Raw genomic sequence first — 20471 nt, forward strand, 5'->3', positions numbered from 1 at the left:
ACATTTTTAGGGATAGCCCTATCATATAAAATGAGATTGCTCTTTATAAGTTGATGGCCAGTTCTGTTTCAGTACTAAAACAGTGATTCCTTTTATGTTATATGAAAATATTTCTATCCTGAATTGTGTTTTTTTGAGTGGCAGAAAGAGAAACAGAGAGAAGGAGAGAGATTGTTGAGAGAACAACCTTTCACTGCTTCACCTCTCAATGCCCACAGTGGCTGAGCCTGGATTGAGGCCAGAGCCAGAAGCCAAGAAAAAAATTGACTGACAGGAACTGAATAACTCTGAGTTGTCACCACTCACTCAAAAGGTTTATTTTCCTGGGAATCTCAGCTACTGTCATGTGAGACAAAGCCATCTTAATTGCTAGGACAAATGTCTAACCAATGATGGTTTTTAGTTTTGCTTATTTTCCAGTGTTGGAATGCCACTATCCTTTGGTTTCTGTTTACAAAATTTGAAAATGTGAAGAAACTCAAGAAAAAATGCTTTAGGATCCTGCATAACTGTGTTGGTTCTTTAAAGCTTTCAAAGAATTTTTATCAGATTTTATGAGTATAATGTAGCACTTGGGAAAAAAGATGCAGCCTAGGAGCCCTACACTGGAGGCCAAGATGGAGAAGACCTCCACAGCCACCATGACCTTCCCCTTGGTGCTGTGGTAGACAGGCAGGAAGGTCACCCAGACACTGCAGAACACCAGCATGCTGAACGTCAGGAACTTGGCTTCATTGAACGTGTCAGGCAGATTCCTGGCTAGAAAAGCCACAGTGAAGCTCACCAGGGCCAAGGAGCCCAGGTAGCCCAGGACACAGTAGAAGGCAGTGACTGAGCCCTTGTTGCAAACCAGGATGATGTGGCCATGCTCAGAGTGTGCATCTAACTCAATAAAGGGAGGATAGGTTCCCAACCAGATGCCACAGAGAGCCAGTTGGATCAGGAAGCAGATGGGAATGAGGGAGTTAGAAGCTCCTGATACCAGCAGTCGCCTCATTGTTCTTCCAGGTTTCAGTGCTTTGAAGGCCAAAATCACAGTGATGGTCTTGGCCAGCACAGTAGAAACAGCCACTGTGAACAAAAGACCAAATGCTATTTGCTGGAGGAGGCAGGTGGCTGTGTTTGGACGGCCAATGAAGAGTAAGGAACAGAGGAAGCACAGGAGGAGGGTGATGAGCAGGATGTAGCTGAGGGTCCTATTATTGGCCTTGACGATGGGAGTGTCTCGGTGCTTCACAAAGACCCAGAGGACTGCAGCTGTGAGGACAGAGAAGCACAGAGCCACACAGGCCAGAGCCATCCCCAGGGATTCCTCAAAGGCTAAGAATGTCACCAGCTTGGGGAGGCAGTGGTTTCTTTCCATGTTTGGGTACTCATCATCTGCACACGGGATACACTGCTCTGCATCTGTGGGAAAAAGTAAGACTCTGTTTCCATTTCATAATTTTCTCCTCTATCCCTGTTAAGAAATATGGTCACCTTTGCAATGTCACATTGAGTCCAGCCTGTAGTGATGGATACCAAGAAACACTAGAGAAAATTCCTGCATTCCTAATCCAGTGAGAATGCCCATTTCCATTTGGCAGAAATTCATTCAAACAAGCACCTAGGCACATGGGGCTCTGTGAACTCATCTTATCGCTCAGAGATTTTATTTTAGTGTTTTAATTTCTATAAAATGATGAATTTCCTGTATTTCATATGGGCATGGATTCTTCCAAGCCCTCTTCACTACAGCCCCCAGTTACTTTCTCAGAAGAATCCTTTTATTCACATGGATTATAGTATTTATCTGGGGTCATCAGTGTTAAGGTTTTTCTCACTTATTCTCAAATGGAGATGACTTATATAAATCATGTGTCATTCCTGAGACCTCCGTACATTTTTCTCTACTCTAATTCCTACATGGACTCATCTTGTCAGTATTTCCATATATCTGTTGTGATACTGTGCTTGAATAAAAGAGAACTGTAGCTGTTTATCTTTCTGAGGTTATAAGAAAGTAAGTAGTATTTTCATCATGTTACCGAAACACAACTAGGTACTCTTGTTAACCTGAAAGCATGACTTTTTCACCATTTTATCTCACGTGAACACCAAATTGTACACCACATTGTCTCACTTGAAATAATGCACTTCTGCTGCTACAGCATGAGAAAAGTCATTAAGAATAGGCCAGTTGGTGAATATGTCTCTCTTTCAAATGTCAAACAAACAAAAATAGGGTCATTGTTGTGGCATAGTAGGTAAAGCCACCACCTACAATGCCAGCATCCCATATGGATATTGTTTTGTGTCCCAGTTGATCAGTTTCCAATCCAGGTCCCTGCTAATTGCCTAGGAAGAATAGCAGAAGATGGCCCAAGTACTTGGGGCCCCCACACCCATGTGGGAGACCCAAAGGAAGCTCTTGGCTCCTGGCTTCTGCCTGGCCCAGCCTGAGCCAATGTTTCCATCTGGGGCCTGACAATTAGATTGAAATTTTCTCTCTCTCTCTCTCTCTCTCTCTCTCTCTCTCTCTCTCTCTCTTCTCATTCTCTGAATCTCTGATTTTCAAATAAAATAGATAAATCTTTTTTTAAAAAATAAAAAAAAAAATGTTATTAGTATGGCTACACTTGCAGTAAGAGTCCTACTTTGCTTTTATCCTTGGTGCTCATGCAAAAATACAAGCTTCTGGGACAAGACTTGTGATGTAGTGGTTAAAGTCACTGTTTGCGATGATGGCATCTCATACAGGCACCTGTTCATGTCCTGGCTGCTTCACTTCCAAACCATCTCCATGCCAATGTGCCTAGGAAACCAGCAGAGGAAGGCTCAAATGTTTGGGCCTCTGCAAGACCTGGAAGAAGCTCCTGGTTTCTTTCTTTGGCCTGGCCCATAACCAGCTATTGCAGCTATCTGGAAAGTGAATCTACCCGATGGAAGATTTTCTCTGTATCTTCTCTCCCTCTCTATTACACTCTCCCTCTATCTGTAACTCTAATATTGAAACAAATAAATAAATATATTTTGTAAAAAGAGGGAATATGAACATTTGCAAAAATTTAGAGGAATTCTCTCTTTCAATTCTTTTCAATGTATACTGTTTACTTTTAATAGAATGTAGGTGCTTCTGGCACCTGTCTCAGAGATACCCCAGGAATACATAGGCAAGGGTATATTGTACAATGGGTTAATGCATGATACTTTAGTTTTCTTTCTTTCACTAACTTTCTGCATGTTGAGTGTTTTCACAGAAACTTGAAGTCATTTTTCTGTTATCTTCTTTATACTTGAAACTATATATAGCTTGTTTGAAGATACTGAAATCAAAATATTTCTTGAGCAAAGATTATGTGAATTAAAACATCCTTTGGAAGAATTCAAATTATTAATACCATATTTATTCTACATTGAACAGTGGAACTATTTACCAATGAGACTTTTACATTTCTCAAAACATTTGGCTTTGATATTTTATTTGATGCTTAACATTCCTTAAATGTTTTTTGAGTTAGCAAGTTGCATCATTTTTAGGATGCTGTGTCTCTATATTGAATCTTGTTTTTCCTCTTCTACTGGTTTGTACATAAAGGAAAAGTGGTTGCATTCATTATGTGTACTGCACACCATGCATTTTGTCAAAGAGGCAGCACAGAAAGTAATACAGTATTCCCATCACAATTCATGTGAAGTAGCTACCTGCTTATCAGTTGTTTATTAAAAAGTTTTGATTTCAAGCCTTCTAGATATCCTTAAAAACACAAATATTGTATTTCTTGTTTAGACCTTAGATCTCAATTTGAGAGTCTTGTCCATCATTGGATGGGAAAGAAGGATGACAGATAGAATTATTGTCAGCATTGAGCTTGAGAGGATAAGCACCACTAGACAACAGCTTACACTTAATGAGATGGCAATAGTGAGCATACAACAAGGGAATGGAAATAATGAGTGAAGACTATTATCTCATCGCAAATATTCTTGGTTTACTTTTTATCAAGAAACAGTTCAGAACCTGGGGTTCTCACAGGTAAGTTATATGTTTTCTACCTGTATGATTGGAAATGTCTCTTTCTGGACAAACAACGCAAGTATAGCAGCAGACATGTTTTCCTTCCTGTGGTATTTTCCTGAATCCTGGACCACACCTCTGGCTACACAAAGACTGAGGAGTCTGATGGGGAAAGAGAAGTGATGGTTATTGCTTTGCATGACATTAAGCACTGTGATAGGATGTCTCTAACTGCCTTTTCATCCCAAGGTCATCATTATGTCCTCCCCAGTCTGTATTTGTTGATTTTATTCATACATCCCATTGGAGTTTCTAAGATGCTCATTCCAGGTTTGTCAATTGACTGCCAAATATTATGAGGGCACCTGATGGGTTTAATTTTGCTCATCACTGGATCTATGCTTCTGGGCATTTGTCTCTTGATTGAATTGCTTCCTCTGAAATCTTTTCAGTTCAGTTTTTATGTGGTAATCATTCTCAGAATGTGTATGTCTGAGACTATTTTACATGTCTCTTTCCTTTATTGAGTAGATTTTACATGCAAGAAAAAAATATCCAAAAAATATGATGACTAAGTACACTTCTATTAGTAGCTACTCAGAAAAAAGACAAGCCTACAAGTAAAAGATGAGCAAATGTTACAAACCATGGATTGCGCATTGATCTACTTCTAAATGTCTAGACCCAGGGAGAGCATCAATTCCTGATTCTACCAATGCATTTGTGGCATAACATACAATAGTCATAAAAATCAGCCACAAAATTGCCTGGGGTGTATCAACAGCACAATGATGATAAATTTTTTATCACAGCTGTGTGGTGATATTCAGAAGAAAAACTGAACTGATTCACAAGCACAATGACAAAGGAAAATGGGAATAGTTTCTACAAATAGTCAACTCATAATTTACTTGTGTTCATACTGCATCAAAACATAATAATGACTCTCACCAAGTGATTAAAATATCACTATGCTTATAAATATATATAAATACATGAAATTTTTTCAAGTTATATAAATAATAAAGTTGAAATAAAATTTTAGAATCTGTGTATACATGCATTTAGTAATTTATTTCTGTATATTGATCTCTGTCTCCATTCCTTAACCTTGCTCATTCTAGTCACTCAACCTCGGGATGCATAAATATGCCAAAAGTAAAAAACAACAATATCTAATACACATGTGCACTTCTAATACACACTGGTTCTTATATGTGTAAGGAACACCATAACTTTGGAAGCCAAGATGTGAAATGAGAGTTGAATGCTTATTTAAATTCTCACACATAATCTCCTCTCAGATTCTATTCAGAACCTCCATATGTATCCAATATTCCCATGGATCCACACCTCCTTAAATGCAACAGGCCATTCTATCATGTCTTCATTGAGGACCAACTCTTGGCCGTGTGCACTCTCAGAGGAAAACTCCCCAATTTTAATCAGCAAACGAAATCCAGCGGGAAAATTTACAATGTTGTGGATATCACAGTGTGACATACGATGTCTTGTTTCATGGAAGGAAACATCCTCCCCAGCACTGTTGGTAAATTGGATTTTCCTCAGAAGTGGATGAAGCTGGAAGGGAGGCACAATTGGAAAGAGGGAGAACATTCAGATGAGAGGTGGGAGGTGCACATGAGAAATCCTGCTTTCCCCTCCTCTCTATCCTCAGAGAGTCTATTTGGTAAAGGCTGAGTTTTGTCTGAATGGTCACCATATTGTGGGTTCAAGTGTGGGGAATTCTGCCTCTCCCCAATTAAAATGATGGGGAGCATTTGAATACAAACAGAGAAATCACAGAATGTGTCCCACAAGGTGGCTGACCATGAAGGATTAGTCAGAGATTTAGGAAAGCTCATCTTAGTTCTTCCACATGAGAACAACACGGCTTTGTATGTGAGATATCTTGATCATTGTGATGGTTCCACAGGGGAGTGCAACTGTGTGCACTTTTAAAAGTTTAATCCTACCCCCCCAAAATTATGAAATTCTCTCTTTTTTAAAAAAAATAGATTCAGCTGGATACCATTATGCATAACAAAATATAGCCATTCCATAAAGAAAATATCAAATAATTTTTTTTGGTGACAGGTACCATTTATAGAATGGAAGAAAAACCCACAATATATAAAAATGAAACTGTCTTCTCTGGATTTGGTTTGTGTTTATCACCCTTGTGTAAATTCCTGTGGAGTAGTAGTCTTTCTACTTTTCACTTGTGGAACTTATGATTAGTAGTGTATTAACCCTGCAACTTAAAGTAAATGGAAATGATGTTATTGCAAAAATTAAAAGGAAAATAGGAAAGGAAGTAGTGGGGATTGAGAAAGGAAAAAAAAAAGGATGGTTATCTTCTTAGAATTGTATCAATGAAATACATAAAATATGTTCTTTTATATTAGAAAAAATTTCTTCATTTAACAAATTTGTGCTGTCTTGTGGTGCAGCAGGTGAAGCCACTTTCCACTGTGCCCAGAACCCCTGTGAGTGCCAGTTTAAATCCCAGCTTTTCTACTACTGATTCAGCTTCCTGCTAATGTGCAGTTGAATTTAATTAAATGAATTAAAAATTGAAGCATAATTTTTCTTAATAAACATTTTCCCAAATCAGCTTGTACATCCCTGGCTGCCCTTGGTAATTCTAAACTTATAAAATTATGTATGATGTATATGTGTAATTTATTATAAAATATTTTCACCTTAGTAAAGTTTAATAATAATGTGCCATGACTTTTTTTTTGACAGGCAGAGTTAGACAGTGAGAGAGAGAGACAGAGAAAGGTCTACCTTTTATATTGGTTCACCCCCCAAATGGCTGCTATGGCTGGTGTGCTGCGCTGATCTGAAGCCAGGAGCCAGGTGCTTCCTCCTGGTCTCCCATGTGGGTGCTGGGCCAAAGCAATTGGGCCATCCTCCATTGCCATCCCAGGCCACAGCAGAGAGCTGGACTGGAAGATGAGCAACTGGGACAGAACTGGTGCCCCAACCGGGACTAGAACCTGGAGTACCAGTGCTGCAGGCAGAGGATTAGCCTAGTGAGCCGTGGTGTCATGACTTTTATTTCTCTCTCTGCACTTTGACTCATTTTTATTGCATATAATGCTACCTTTTGAGATGATAGGGGATATTTTAAAGTCAGAAAGATTTTTAGCTGCTGTGGGATACAACATAGTCCATATTTCCTAGCTTTGCAATCATTCCAAAGAAAAGAGTAGTTTTTGATCATTATCTTCTTTCCAGTCTTTGTAATGAGCTGTATTAAGATACTTTATAGGCCGGCGCCGCAGCTCACTTGGCTAATCCTCCACCTTGCGGCGCCGACACACCGGGTTCTAGTCCTGGTCGGGGCGCCAGATTCTGTCCCGGTTGCCCTTCTTCCAGGCCAGCTCTCTGCTGTGGCCAGGGAGTGCAGTGGAGGATGGCCCAAGTACTTGGGCCCTGCACCCCATGGGAGACCAGGATAAGTACCTGGCTCCTGCCATCGGATCAGCACGGTGCCGCAGCCTGCTGGCCGTGGCGCGCCGGCCGCGGCGGCCATTGGAGGGTGAACTAATGGCAAAGGAAGACCTTTCTCTCTGTCTCTCTCTCTCACTGTCCACTCTGCCTGTCAAAAAAAAGATACTTTATAGCATTTCATCCTACAGTGAGAAACATTGTTCTTCTATGATCTGTCATTATAGAGTCTGAGTTGAAAATGTTGCATGGAACTAAACTCACTCCCTAGAAATAGACAGTCTCTTCAACAAGTAGTGTTGGGAAATTTGGATTTCTATTTGCAGATATTTGAATTCAGACTGTTACCTTACACCCTATAAAAATATCAACTCATATTTTATCAAGGATCTAAGCCTAAATCCAAAACCATCAAATTATAAGAGGCAAATACTGGGGAAACACTGCAGGACATTTATCTAGGAAACAATTTCTTGGATAAGATACAAGAAATAAAGGCAATAAAGGCAACAAAAATACATTAAGTTAAGTAACTCAGCAAAAGATACACTCATCCAAGTGAAGACACTACTTACAGAATGGGGGAAAATATTTGCAAAACATGGATCCAATAAAGTATTAATCTCCAGATTATATAAGGAGTTCAAGAAACTTAACAACAACATAACCAAAAATCCAGTTAAGAAATGACCTAAGGATAATAACAGGCATTTTTCAAAGGATGAAATACAAATGGCCAAGAGAAATATGAAAAGATGATCAGGACTGCTAACCATTAGGGAAGTGCCAATAACAACTACAGTGAGATTTCACTCCACTCCGCCAAGAATGAGTATTATCCAAAATTTGAAAAATAACAAATTCTGATGAGGATCTGAAAAAAAAAATACGCCAATACATTTGATGGGAATGATTGTAAGCTGGCACAACCATAATGGAAGATAGTAGAGAAATTCCTCAAAAAAACAATACTAGTTCTACCACATGGCCCAGTTCTCTCACTCTAGTGAATGCATCCAAAGGAAACAAAATAAGCACATGAAAAAGTCACTTGCACTCCCAGTTCTATAGCAGCTCAATGCACAATACCTAAGATGTGGAATCATCTAAATGTTCATCAACTGATGACTGGGTGATGGAATTCTGATATCTATATATATATATTTGTGATATATATATATATATATATTTGAATATTACTTATCCATGAGAAAAATGAAATCTTGACATTTAAAACTGGAGGACATTACAGTAAATTACATAAGCCAGGCCTACAAAAACATCTTGTTTTCTCTTATTTGTGCTAGTTAATATATAGAGTATAAAATGGTGTGGTTGTCTGATCACTGTCTATGTAATCTTAATATTGTTTCCCTGCAGCATACCATGTTATTGACAATATGCTCCTCTATCACATGTAAAAAAAGAAATTGAGTAGGGGATATAGAGCTCTATTTAGGTATTAGTAATGCTATGTTCTATTTTTTGGCATTGGTTATCAGTGTGATCAGATGTCCAAAACTATTTATCTGTAGACTTATGTGCATTTCATAGTATTTATACTGTTTTTAAATATTTTCAACATGTTCCATAGCAGAAATTGTTTTTTAAAATGTTCAATAGCAGATAACAAATCCTCTACACTCAGATAACTATTACAGATGTATCTAAACACAGTGAAGTATGAAAGAGCCCACTTTTCATCATACCTGATCATGCCATTCTCAACATGAAAACACGGTCATATGGTAATGCAATAAAAATACCTGAGAATGCTATCAGGTGTTCAGTGCATGTCCTGTTCTGGGAGATGTTTACCTGCCATGGAAGAATCCTAGGTTGAGCTGCATCTCCTGGAGATCCCTTTTCTATTTGCTCTGAAAGCATCTTATGGAGGGCATGGGCCACTGCATACACAGCATTGTAGATGAAATAGCTGGAGTCAGATATGGTCAGCATGTCAATGTGTCCTGGGAAAAACTCAAAGGAAGCATTTGGTGGGCAGACTCCAATTGTTCCACAAAGTGACCCAGGAGGTAAGCAGTGAAAAGCATGAAGCCATAGTTGACTGAGGAAGAAATCTTCTGGGTAGTGGGAAGGGTCCACTGTCTTGACAAAGTGGTTGAGGCCAGGAATTACTCCCTTGTGGTGTGAAAATGAGAAGCCTCCATGAAAAGAGTGCAGCATGTGGTCTGTCTCATGCACAACAATCTCCCACTTTGCAGCCATGATCCACACCTTCCCCAGGGTTAAATAGTATTTGCTTAGAAATTCCATGGTATAGAGGCTCCTCACATCACCATATAGAATATGCACATTTGCTGATGCAATTCGGATCCCCTCTAGGAAAGAGATTTCACTTTCTTCATACCTTGACTTAGCGTCAGGGAGCTTTACTGAATAGGCCAAGCAGACACCTTTCTTTACCATCTCAGCTTCAATATCCTGTAGGAACTTCTCTCCTTTAATATCATTAGATACAAAGATCGCCACCCAAATCCAGCCAAAATGTAGTAGCAAGGAGAGCATTCCACAGGCCAGAGAGCTGTCACTAGTGGCCATCTGATAGAGCGATGGAAACTTGTCTCTCTCACTTAGCATGGGATCAAAAGGACCGTATGTGATCTGAATGGAAAGAAAACCATGATGATCTGAGGTTTGTGGGTAGAGAAGACCACGTTCTATCATCTGGGTTCAGAGAAATCCATGCTTCAATGCTTATTGCTTTCAGGATTAGAATGGATATCCTCACTCACAGCATGCAAAAATGTGTAAGATACCTGTAAATCTTCATATTCATTTGAGGGAAGAAGAGTGCATGGATTTTGGACCAGGACATTGGTTTTTCCCACTTTTCACCCCATGTTACATCTGGAGATAGCCCCCATTGAAACTGGTGTTAATGTTTCCTCTGAGCCAAACAACCTTTTACTGTGTTGATTTCTTGATAGCTTGAATTTCATTAATTTTTCTGTCATAACCTAAATTGCCTTGAAGAAAACACTCACCTACCATCTCTGAGTTTTCTTAAACTTGCTTTTCAGACCAGAATCCTCCTATGCTACTCTACTGTGAGTTTGCTGGTAATGTGTGTAGATTGCCACCTGTTTGAAGTGGGTTTCCTTTAAGAATCCTAAGAATGTGAATGCAGACCCTTGGAGGTCGCTTGAATGGATTATGTAATTGGGTTCCTGACACCTAATTGGGAGATTTGAATTGAGTTCCAGGCCCCTCAGTTTTTCAAGGGCAGTCAGCAGCAGAACCATAGTGGGTATTTGTTGACTAAACTAGTGAATGGGTGTACACTGTGTGTGTCTCATTGTTTCTCAGTTCATGAAACACACAGTAAGATTTAAATCTCTTTGTTGCACATGGAAAGTGAACTGGGAATGCTGTGAAGGAATCTGCTGAATGTGAAGAAGTCAGGATTGGAAGGGTGTGAAATCTCATGCAACTGTAACTCAGCCCCAAACACTCTTTAATGATCATTGGGGCTGTTATGTTCCGTGGAATCCAAAGGAAAGTACTGTCCCAGGTCTTCATATATCCATGTATAACATGGAGTCATCCTAGGACATCTCTGTGCTGTGGGTATTTCCTGTGAACAGTCAACAATCTATATTCCCAAGAGGTGGGGATGGATACATTGGCCCCAGAAGAGTATCTTGGTGGAGGCTCTCAGCTTCCACTGTTCCTTCCCTTTCTCAGTCTAAGGAATTCCCCAAAATCTTTTTCAACTAATAGTGGAATATGTCACTTGGCTTCCACAGGACCTTGCCCCAGATGTAACAGATCTGGTGGGAGATGGAAGTATTTCTCACCAGATTTCACAACCCATTTACCTGTGGGGTTTTGTAGAGCTCCAACATCGTTCCAATTTCAGCCAAAAATGCTGATGTGGTTCCAGCAATGATGGCAACTGTCTTGCCTTGTGTCTGGCAGGTGTAGTTAGGGATGAGATGATGCTTTCCAGTCAGCCAGTGCAGAGTGCTCCTCAGGGTGAAGTGACCACTGGTTACAGAATTGTAGAGTTGGAAACCCAGGGTCAGGTTGGGGAGGAGCTGGGGGTCCTTATTGATCTCCTGGATGGCAAAGAAGAAGGCCAGCACATATTGGTAGTTCTTCCACAGCCACCTAAAGAGAGGGGCAGCATCAAAAAGAAGGGAGAGAGTATGGAATTAAGAGCAACACCACAGCCATGCCCTGAAGCAGCAATGGTCAGACTCAGGCTTCCATTCAGTGATGAGCTGAGGCTCTGGCACATGGAGGAGGTGTGAGTGAGGTTCCAAGGGCTCTAGAAGATCATGGAATGGCCATTGGACTCCTCTGAAGCAAACTGTGCCCATGATCACACTCACCTTCCCAAGCCCTTCAGGAAAGCCTTGATGTGTCCCAACATGGGATTTCACTTCTACTTAAGGATGGAACCCAAGAGGCAAGCATCACTGTTTTCAGTACCTTTTGAAATAATTGAACACCATCTGACTTGTCAGTCATTTTAGCATTTGGAAGCATCTCTAATTTATTCACCAAAGCCATTTTTATGAGCCCTTTCTGTAATTTTCCACTTAATATACCAACATTCACAGAAGCAATTTTGTTCAAACATAGTTGCTTTAAAAAAGAGCATTTCATTCAGAACGTCAAATTGTCAGAATATTTACAATGTTCACTTTATTTTCCTCAAGCTCTGAATTCCATTTCACCATTTCACTCTTTATTCTTTAATATTTTCTGCATGTTTCTATAAAGCTTAACCAAAATTATGAGTTCTTGGGATTTAGTAATGGCTCTCAAATTTTACCTGTCCAAGAGTGTGAATGTTTTGTTTTCACACAATGGATACCTTTGCACCTCTTCTTACAAAATTTTTTCTTATTTCTATATTTTATCCATAATTTGAATGTCAAGCAAATACATACTTGTCAATAGATTACGTGGGATTAAATCAATTTATGGAGTCATCTGTTGTTTGGGTGCATTGATCCCTTTTTAAATGTTGAGGTTAATAGATTGTTATTTCAATATGTGTTAAATTTATGAAATATGCCTATACATTTTCTAAAATTCAGTGTTTGATTTTAGGATAAGTGCATTTTTCTCAAGTTTCACACAATTCTGTATTATTCTAACAAAGAGAATTTGAATTTTTTTACCTAAAATAGTCAAATTTTGTTACTTTTTATAAATAGGTGATTCAAAAGTTTTTTTTTTTTTTATTTCAGAAACAGGGTTTATTTGTTATACACTATGTAGACCAATCAAAAAATATGCTACTGATGGGGCTGGCACTGTGTCGTAGTAGGTTAATCCTCTGCCTGTGGTGCCACATCCCATATGGGCACCAGTTTTAGTCCAAGCTGCTCCTATTCCCATCCAGCTGTCTGCTATTGCCAGGGAAAGCAGTAGAAGATGGCCCAAGTCCTTGGTCCCTTGCACCCGTGTGGGAGACCCAGAAGAATCTCCTGGCTCCTGGCTTTGGATTGACAAAGCTCTGGCCATTGCGGCTATTTGGAGAGTGAACCAGCAGACAGAAGACTTTTCTCTCTGTCTCTCCCTCTCACTGTCTGTAACTCTACCTATCAAGTAAATAATTTTAAAAATATGCTACTGAAGACTGTTCCATACGTAGTTTTACTTATTTGAATGAAACTTAAGAGCATTGAACTGAAATGTTTCTTGCTTTTAATCATTTTTGCTTAATTGCAATTAATTCCCTGGTACAGGGATTTTTATTCACTGCTGGGTTACTTACAGCACTTGTTGTCAGCTGCAAGCTGACAGGTTTACTTCTTTTTTCCATTACACAAGGCTGCCAGGTCTTAAGTTCAGACCTTGCATATTCATTTCAAGATTCTTGGAGGCTGATCAGGAGGTGAGATCAATAGAGTGGGTGAAAATGTCCATCTCTCACTCTCTGCAGGAGTGGAGAGCAAACAGAAAATGTAAAGGGACCGTTGTGAAAGGCAAAAGAAGGGAAGCAAGTGCAGCCTTCATTGACATGCATTCCTTCAACTTCTCTATATGTTCTTTTTTAAGAATTCCCAAGTGCAATTAACCACACACAGGTACAAGCACACACTCTCTCACAGTCTGAACCACAGTTGACACATAACTCAGTGTTGGACTTACCGGTCTCTCTCCATTTTATCCATTGGCCTGGATAAAAAAGATAACCGGATCATGTCTGATTCTGGTTCCAGGAAGTAAAGGGGGAAAAACCCACCCAGTACCAAGTCTCCATCTCTATAGACACTTGGCCTCATGGAATTATAACATTTCCAGGGAGATATGTCCTGTGAACTGTATGAAAAATTCAGGAGTGGGTTGAGAAAAATCACAGAAAACAACATGTCAAGTGAACCAAACATAAAGTTAAAGGCTGAAGTCTCTGCTGATATTGGGAGAGAATGGTCTGTATTATCTCTGATGTCTCAGCCCCCTGTAGTGAGACTAGATATCTGCGTAGTACATAACTGGTCCCAGGATTCCTGTATGCCCTCAAGCTGTAGATAGTGTGTGCTAAATACTGGTTCACACAGGGACACAGCTAGAACCACAAGGAAGACATTTCAAATGGAGTCACAGTGTTTAACCTTGCCTTAATGTCCCTGAGATCAGAAGAGCTCTGGCTTTTATATATTTTATTGCTTCATTTCTGTCCCATCCAGGAATTCATGGCATCACCCTGCCCTGAGGCTATGCACCTGCCACTCTCCATTATGGGGAAAAACAGCTTTGGAAAACATGCTTTGAACTCTCATTCCTCCCTGGGGCACTGCTGGGACAGAGCTCTGTAAACCTGCGTGCACAGGGGCCAAGAGTTGTTACGTCAGTCTATTGTTTTGATGGATTTGTCAATTGTAGAAAGAATTACTGTTGGAATTAAAAAAAGACACACTCAGTTTTACCTGTTCACACGATCCTTCATCAAGAAGGTGAAAGGTCACATTCACCACTGATGACCCAATATGTACCCAGAAAGTCTCTTCATGGCTGTGCCTAATATCTCTCCCAGGCCTGTAGTAGTCTGATGGAGAAACTGGCTTCATGAATTTTAAATAACTAAGTATATCCAGAGAAGGGCAGTAGTGAATCCCTGCACTTACCCTTAAACATCTTTTTGTGTAATCTAATTGTGTTCAGAGTGCATCAAAATACAGTAAATTTTCTCACCATATGTAATTATGCCTTTCAGAATGTATTCAGGAATATATGTAGCATCCGAGCATGTGTATGTTCTTCTTTCTTTTTAATTTGCTTCTTTCCCTATTTATTAGCTTTGTTACTACAATTCTCTCAGCTGATGATACAAACTTGCACATTCGATAGACACTGGCTGAGGACATGTGTGAGGAACATCATAGTTTGTGCATATAAGTGAAATGAGAATTGAATGCATATTTTAAAATTTCACACCTCATATCCTCTCACCTCCATCTGTTTCTAATTCTCATGGAATGACACCTCCTTGAATACAGTAGGCCATTCTATCATCTCTGCATTGATGACCAAGTCTTGGTCATGTGCACTCTTGCATGGAAACTCCCCAATTTTAACCAGCAACCCAAGACCCAAAGAAAAATCCACATACTCTGTTTATCATAGTGTGCCATACTGTGCCTTGATCATGGAAGGATACATTATCCCGAGCCCTGTTTGCAAATTGGATTTTCCTTGGAAGTTGCTGAAACTGTACAAAAGGCATAATTGGAAAGAGAGAGAACACTCAAATGAGAGGTGGGAGGTGCATGTTTTCTTAGCAGTCATTATTTTTTCTCAAACTCCCTATCCTCAATGTTTCTTTTTGGTAGAAATTAGTTTTTTTTTTTTTTTTTTTTTTTTTTGGTGGCCACAACCTAATGGGTTCAAATGATTAGAAATGTTTCTCCATGAACCCTTCTAACAAATTGGGAATTGACTTAATACAATCAACATAGGTGTATGATATAGTTCAAGGTTGGCTTGGCTATGGGCTCTTTGCAACTCATCCTAAAGATTTGGTTGCATCTTTATGGAAGCTAACCCTAGTTCTCCAATAACATTAGCAAAACATGGATGGACAGGCCACTATGATTTTTGTGTAGGTTACTCTTATAGTGGTAGGTTTATTTTAAAATTTTATTTAAATTCAATAAATGAAATTCAAGCTCAGTTTTGGCTCAACACATACAAATCAATCCATAGATTTTTCAGAATTCACAATTTCTGTTTAAAGACACTTTGTTTATCTGGTAGGCCCAAACTTATAAAAATGTGTACATTCTATAAATTTAAACCTATGTATAATACTACTTATGTCATGTTCCATCTCTACCCTTGGACTACTTTATGAAAATGTGATCTTTTCATAATATAAGGATCAGTGTATGACCAAATACAAAACTTCCAAATCTTCACATTATATTACAGCTATTCATAGTGTGAACTAATTCTTGCCTTCTTGGATTATGATGCCTAATATAGGGTATATTAGGAATATATCTTTGGAACCCTTGACAAATTCACTGTAAATTATGCCAAATTACTGACTGTAAATAGGAGCACAGACTATTTCAAGTACTCTTACTATAAGTAAAAAAAGAAATTAGGTGGTGAAATAAACTCTCTGAGGTTAACTTTTACATATGATTATTTGTCTTTTTCCTAGAATTTAATTTCTTCAGCTAATTTAATCTATTTGTACCATGTGCATGCCTATCTGAATTACTAAATATATTTTACATATAAGTAATGAATTCAGATAATGCAGTGGTAAAACCTAAATAAATCTAGGAAGAATTCAAATTCAAAGAAACAAATTCAGGAAGAAAAGCATCCTCAGTATCTAGTGATATTGCTTTCAAGAGGAGCATAAGAGTTTCCTCTGCAAATGTGCACATGCTACACAGTGATGTAGAGTCTTGTAGGTGTATACATTGCAGAAAAATGCTTCTTCATGTGGCTAAGGTGTGGACCATGGCAGCAACGTGGGGCATGGTTGTGGATGAGGCTGTCCCCATGCCGCACACTGTCATTCTGAGCATAGAGAAGATGACATTTCACATGACCATTGCTTTAAGGAGAGTGACTCTTCACTCACAGCATGGAAGAAAACCGGCAAGATCCCCACATGCTGTGCATGCTTTGCAGTTCCAACTGAGGAATACATGGACTTTGGATGTAGATCATCAGGATAGTGGTCTTTCCCTCATTTTCTCCCCATGTCTCTGGGGAAAACAACCCCCTCTCTCAGCAGTCACTGTTATATGCTCATTATGAGACTAATTTAAATCTTTACTGCATTGATCTCTTACAACTTTGGTGTTCATGTGTTTCCATAGCATAATCTGAGTTACCTTGGAAATAAAATCAACTTCCAGCACAGAATCCTCCAAAGCTACTGTGTTCTGTGTTTGGCATGATATGTTTAAAAGAATCTGGGAAAGCCCTTAAATAGCTTGAGCATTTTATCATCATTTTGTATTATTAAAGAACCTAATTTTCTGGTCAGAAAATATTTCTCTTTTTAAAAATAATATAAAGTAAATCAATGAATTATGAAATAGATACTTAAGAAAATAGTTATTAAAAAGCAAGATACTAAGAAATGTCATGAAAAAGTCATATCTCATAAAATACTACTATACTGGCTATACCTTTATAAGTTATGTTTGCCTAGAATTTTAACACTCAACATATTTATATTTAAGTATTTTGTATATTTGGATACTAGAGATACTATTTTGTATGTTTGGATACTATATATATTTGTATATTTGTATACTAGGTTAACCCTAACCATAACCCTAACCTTTATTATTATTATTATCTTTATTATTCTTAAAAAATTTGATTTACATGTCACTTTTTTTGTTTTTTTTTTTTTAATTTCCTTTACATTATAGAAACTAGCCTAAAACATGAATAAATAAAAACTAAAAAGTTTTACTAAAATAAACATATATATTCACTGTGTTTTCCTCATAACAATTTGAAATATCCTGTGCATTCAGAAGAGTTGAAGGTGCATACCCAAACATATATTTTTACAAGAATGCTCAGAAAATTCTGCTCATGACACCGAAAGGATGAGACCCCCAAATTGTCACCTGTGAATAATTGAACAAGTTGAATATGGGAAATCCATAACTTTGAATGTTAAACAGGCATAAAAATAATGAAGGATACCTGCTATAAATTAATAAATTGAAAGTGTAATGCCATGTGAAAGAAGGTAGATCTCAGAAGTCGCATAATATCTCATCCCATTGCTAAGAACTATCCAGAAGAGGTAAGCCCATAGAAACTAAAGGAGATGAATGGTTGCATAAACTATGTTCATGGAGGTTTACAAGCAGCTGCTTAGTGGAGAAAGGCTTTGATTATAGGGTGATGCAAAAAGCTGCAATATACACAGACATCATAATTGCATAAACTTGTGAATGTACTTTACAAAAATCAATGCAGAATTTTAATGTGAATGTACTGTAATATCACATCATTGTACAATACTTCAGTGGTTCTTATTGGGTATGTGAATTTCACCTCAATAATAGCATCATTGTTGCAAGGAATAAGAATTCTAAGCAAAGACCAAAACAGAAAGCTGTCAAATGATAGAGGGCACAATTATAGAATCATTACTATGTAATCGTGAATACTACCTACAAATGTGATAAATATAGTTTTTCAAAATAGCCAGGCCGTAATTATTTACTAAGAGTTTTGTGAACAATAGTGTCCAAAGAGATGAATGTTCAAAGATTATTTGACTTTTGTATTTGGGAAAGAAATTCCATTACATTATTAACACAAAATAAAAAAAATGTTCAATGACCTTCATGGAAGCAACATAAAGCATGTATAACTGAGACATATTTTCAAATATAAGTATTTATAACATCTAAAGTGATAAAAAAATCAAATTAATTAGTGTGCATATTTTCAGGGAGAGCCCTATCATATAAAATGTGATTGCTGTTTATAATTTGACGGCCAGCTCTGTTTCAATTTTAAGCAGTGATTCCTTTCATCTTATATTACTATATTTCTGCCAGCTTTGAGTTTTTGAGAGTAAGAGAGAAACAGAGAGATAATTGAGAGACCAACCTTTCACTGCTTCACATCTCAGTGCCTGAAGCTACTGACAATGGATTGAAGCCAGAGCCAGGAGTCAGGAAAAAAATCAACCTACAAGGACCCAGTAACTCTGAGTCATCACCATTCACTCAAAGGGTTTAATTTCCTGGAAATAAGGTGTGAGGGGTCAGAGCCAAATTACAAACTCAGCTACTGTCATGTGGGACAAGGTCATCTTAATTGCTAGGCTAAATGCCTAACAGACAATGATTTATAGATTTCTTATTTGACAATGTAGGAATGCTATTTTCCTTTTGTTTTTGTTTATAAGGTTTGAAAATGTGAAGAAACTCATGAGAAAAATACTTTAGGATCCCCTCGAACTTCTCTGGTTCTTAAAAGGTTTCAAAGAATTTTAGTGAGTTTTTATAAGACTAAAATAGCCATTGGGGGAAAAGATGCAGCCCAGGAGCACTACACTGGAGGCCAAGATGGAGAAGACCTCCACAGCCACCATGACCTTCCCCTTGGTGCTGTGATAGACAGGCAGGAAGGTCACCCAGACACTGCAGAACACCAGCATGCTGAACGTCAGAAACTTGGCTTCATTGAACGTGTCAGGCAGATTTCTGGCTAGGAAAGCCACAGTTAAGCTGGCCAGGGCCAAGGACCAGGTAGCCAAGGACACAGTAAAAGGCAGTGACCCAGCCCTTGTTGCATGCAAGGATGATGTGGTCAGGCTCAGGGTGTCTCTAACTCAATAAAGGAAAGACAAGTTCCCAACCAGATGCCACAGAGAGCCAGTTAGATCAAGGAGCAGATGGGAATGATGAAGTTGGAAACTCCTGATACCAGCAATAGCCTCATTGTTCCTCCAGGTCACATCACAGCGATGGTCTTGGCCAGCATGGTGGAAACAGTCACTGTGAACACAAGGCTTTTTTATTTGTTATTTGTTATTTGCCGGAGGAGGCAGGTGGCTGTGTTGGGATGGCCAATGAAGAGTAAGGAGCAGAGGAAGCACAGGAGGAGGGTGATAAGTAGGATGTAGCTGAGGGTCCTGTTATTGGCCTTGGTGATGGGAGTGTCTTGGTGCTTCACCAAGACCCAGAGGACCGCAGCTGTGAGGACAGAGAAGCACAGAGCCATGCAGACCAGCGCCATCCCCAAGGATTCCTTAAAGTCTAAGGAGGTCAACAGCTTGGGGAGGCAGTGGTTTCTCTCCATGTTTGGGTACTCGTGATCTGCACATGGGATTCAGAGCTCTGCATATGTAGGGGGGAAAAGACTCCATGTTTCCTTATCTCAAATTCTTCATTTTTCTCTGTTGTGAAAATTTCTGCATTCCTAACCCAGGGAGAACACTCATCTACAGGTGCCAAGTAGTCCATCCAACAAAACCTTTAGCAGATGGCAGGGCTTAAATTGCCTTTTCCTTAGGTTCACTGATGGACATGGATGCTTCTCAAATCTTTCTTCTACTGTCCACATTGTCTTTCTCATCAGCCTTGTATTTACTTGACTTAGAATAGTTGTTTAGGGGCCTGTGCTATGGCATAGCAGGCAAAGCTGCCGTCTGCAGTGCTGGCATCCCATATGGACACTGATTCAGGTTCTGGCTGCTCCACTTCCAATCCAGCTCTCTGCTATGGCCTGGGAAAGCAGTGGAGGATGGCCCAAGTCCTTGGGCCCCTGAACCCATGTGGGAGACCCAGAAGCTCCTGACTCCTGGCTTTGGATAGGTCCAGCTCTGGCAATTGTAGCTATTTTTGGAGTGAATCAGGGGATAGAAGACCTCTCCCTGTCTCTCTCTCTTTCCCTGTCTCTCTCTCTTTCTGTCTCCCTCCCTCTTTCTCTCTCGCTGCCTCCCTATATCTCTGCCTTTAAAATTAATAAATAAATCTTTGAAAAAATTATACTTGTATAGTGTCATCAAGTTTAAAACTTTCCTTGC

The 20471-nt window shown here is 39.0% G+C and overlaps 1 protein-coding gene across 1 annotated transcript; it reads right to left on the bottom strand.

Moving 5' to 3' along the window:
- Nucleotides 1-493: 493 nt before the first annotated feature.
- Nucleotides 494-11855, bottom strand: LOC138843181 (vomeronasal type-2 receptor 116-like). The gene is made up of 6 exons (XM_070067615.1): nucleotides 11815-11855; nucleotides 11299-11590; nucleotides 9275-10081; nucleotides 5351-5578; nucleotides 4036-4159; nucleotides 494-1407 (listed from the first exon to the last, which is right to left on the bottom strand). The coding sequence occupies exons 1-6, from the start codon at nucleotides 11853-11855 to the stop codon at nucleotides 494-496; spliced, it is 2406 nt and encodes an 801-aa protein (XP_069923716.1).
- Nucleotides 11856-20471: the final 8616 nt, after the last annotated feature.

This window comes from Oryctolagus cuniculus (assembly GCF_964237555.1).
Source record: "Oryctolagus cuniculus chromosome 16 unlocalized genomic scaffold, mOryCun1.1 SUPER_16_unloc_1, whole genome shotgun sequence".
Classification (NCBI taxonomy): Eukaryota; Metazoa; Chordata; class Mammalia; order Lagomorpha; family Leporidae; genus Oryctolagus; species Oryctolagus cuniculus.

What these genes read in the sequence shown, in the direction of transcription:
- LOC138843181 (XM_070067615.1), bottom strand. Translation starts at nt 11,855, where the DNA reads ATGTTGGGACACATCAAGGCTTTCCTGAAGGGCTTGGGAAG. An exon ending in AGCTCTACAAAACCCCACAG is followed by an intron (nt 10,082 to 11,298) that starts GTAAATGGGTTG and finishes CTTTCCATTCAG; the next exon opens with ATCACATACGGTCCTTTTGA. An exon ending in GGCCTGTTGCATTTAAGGAG is followed by an intron (nt 4,160 to 5,350) that starts GTGTGGATCCAT and finishes TTTCCCCATCAG; the next exon opens with ACTCCTCAGTCTTTGTGTAG.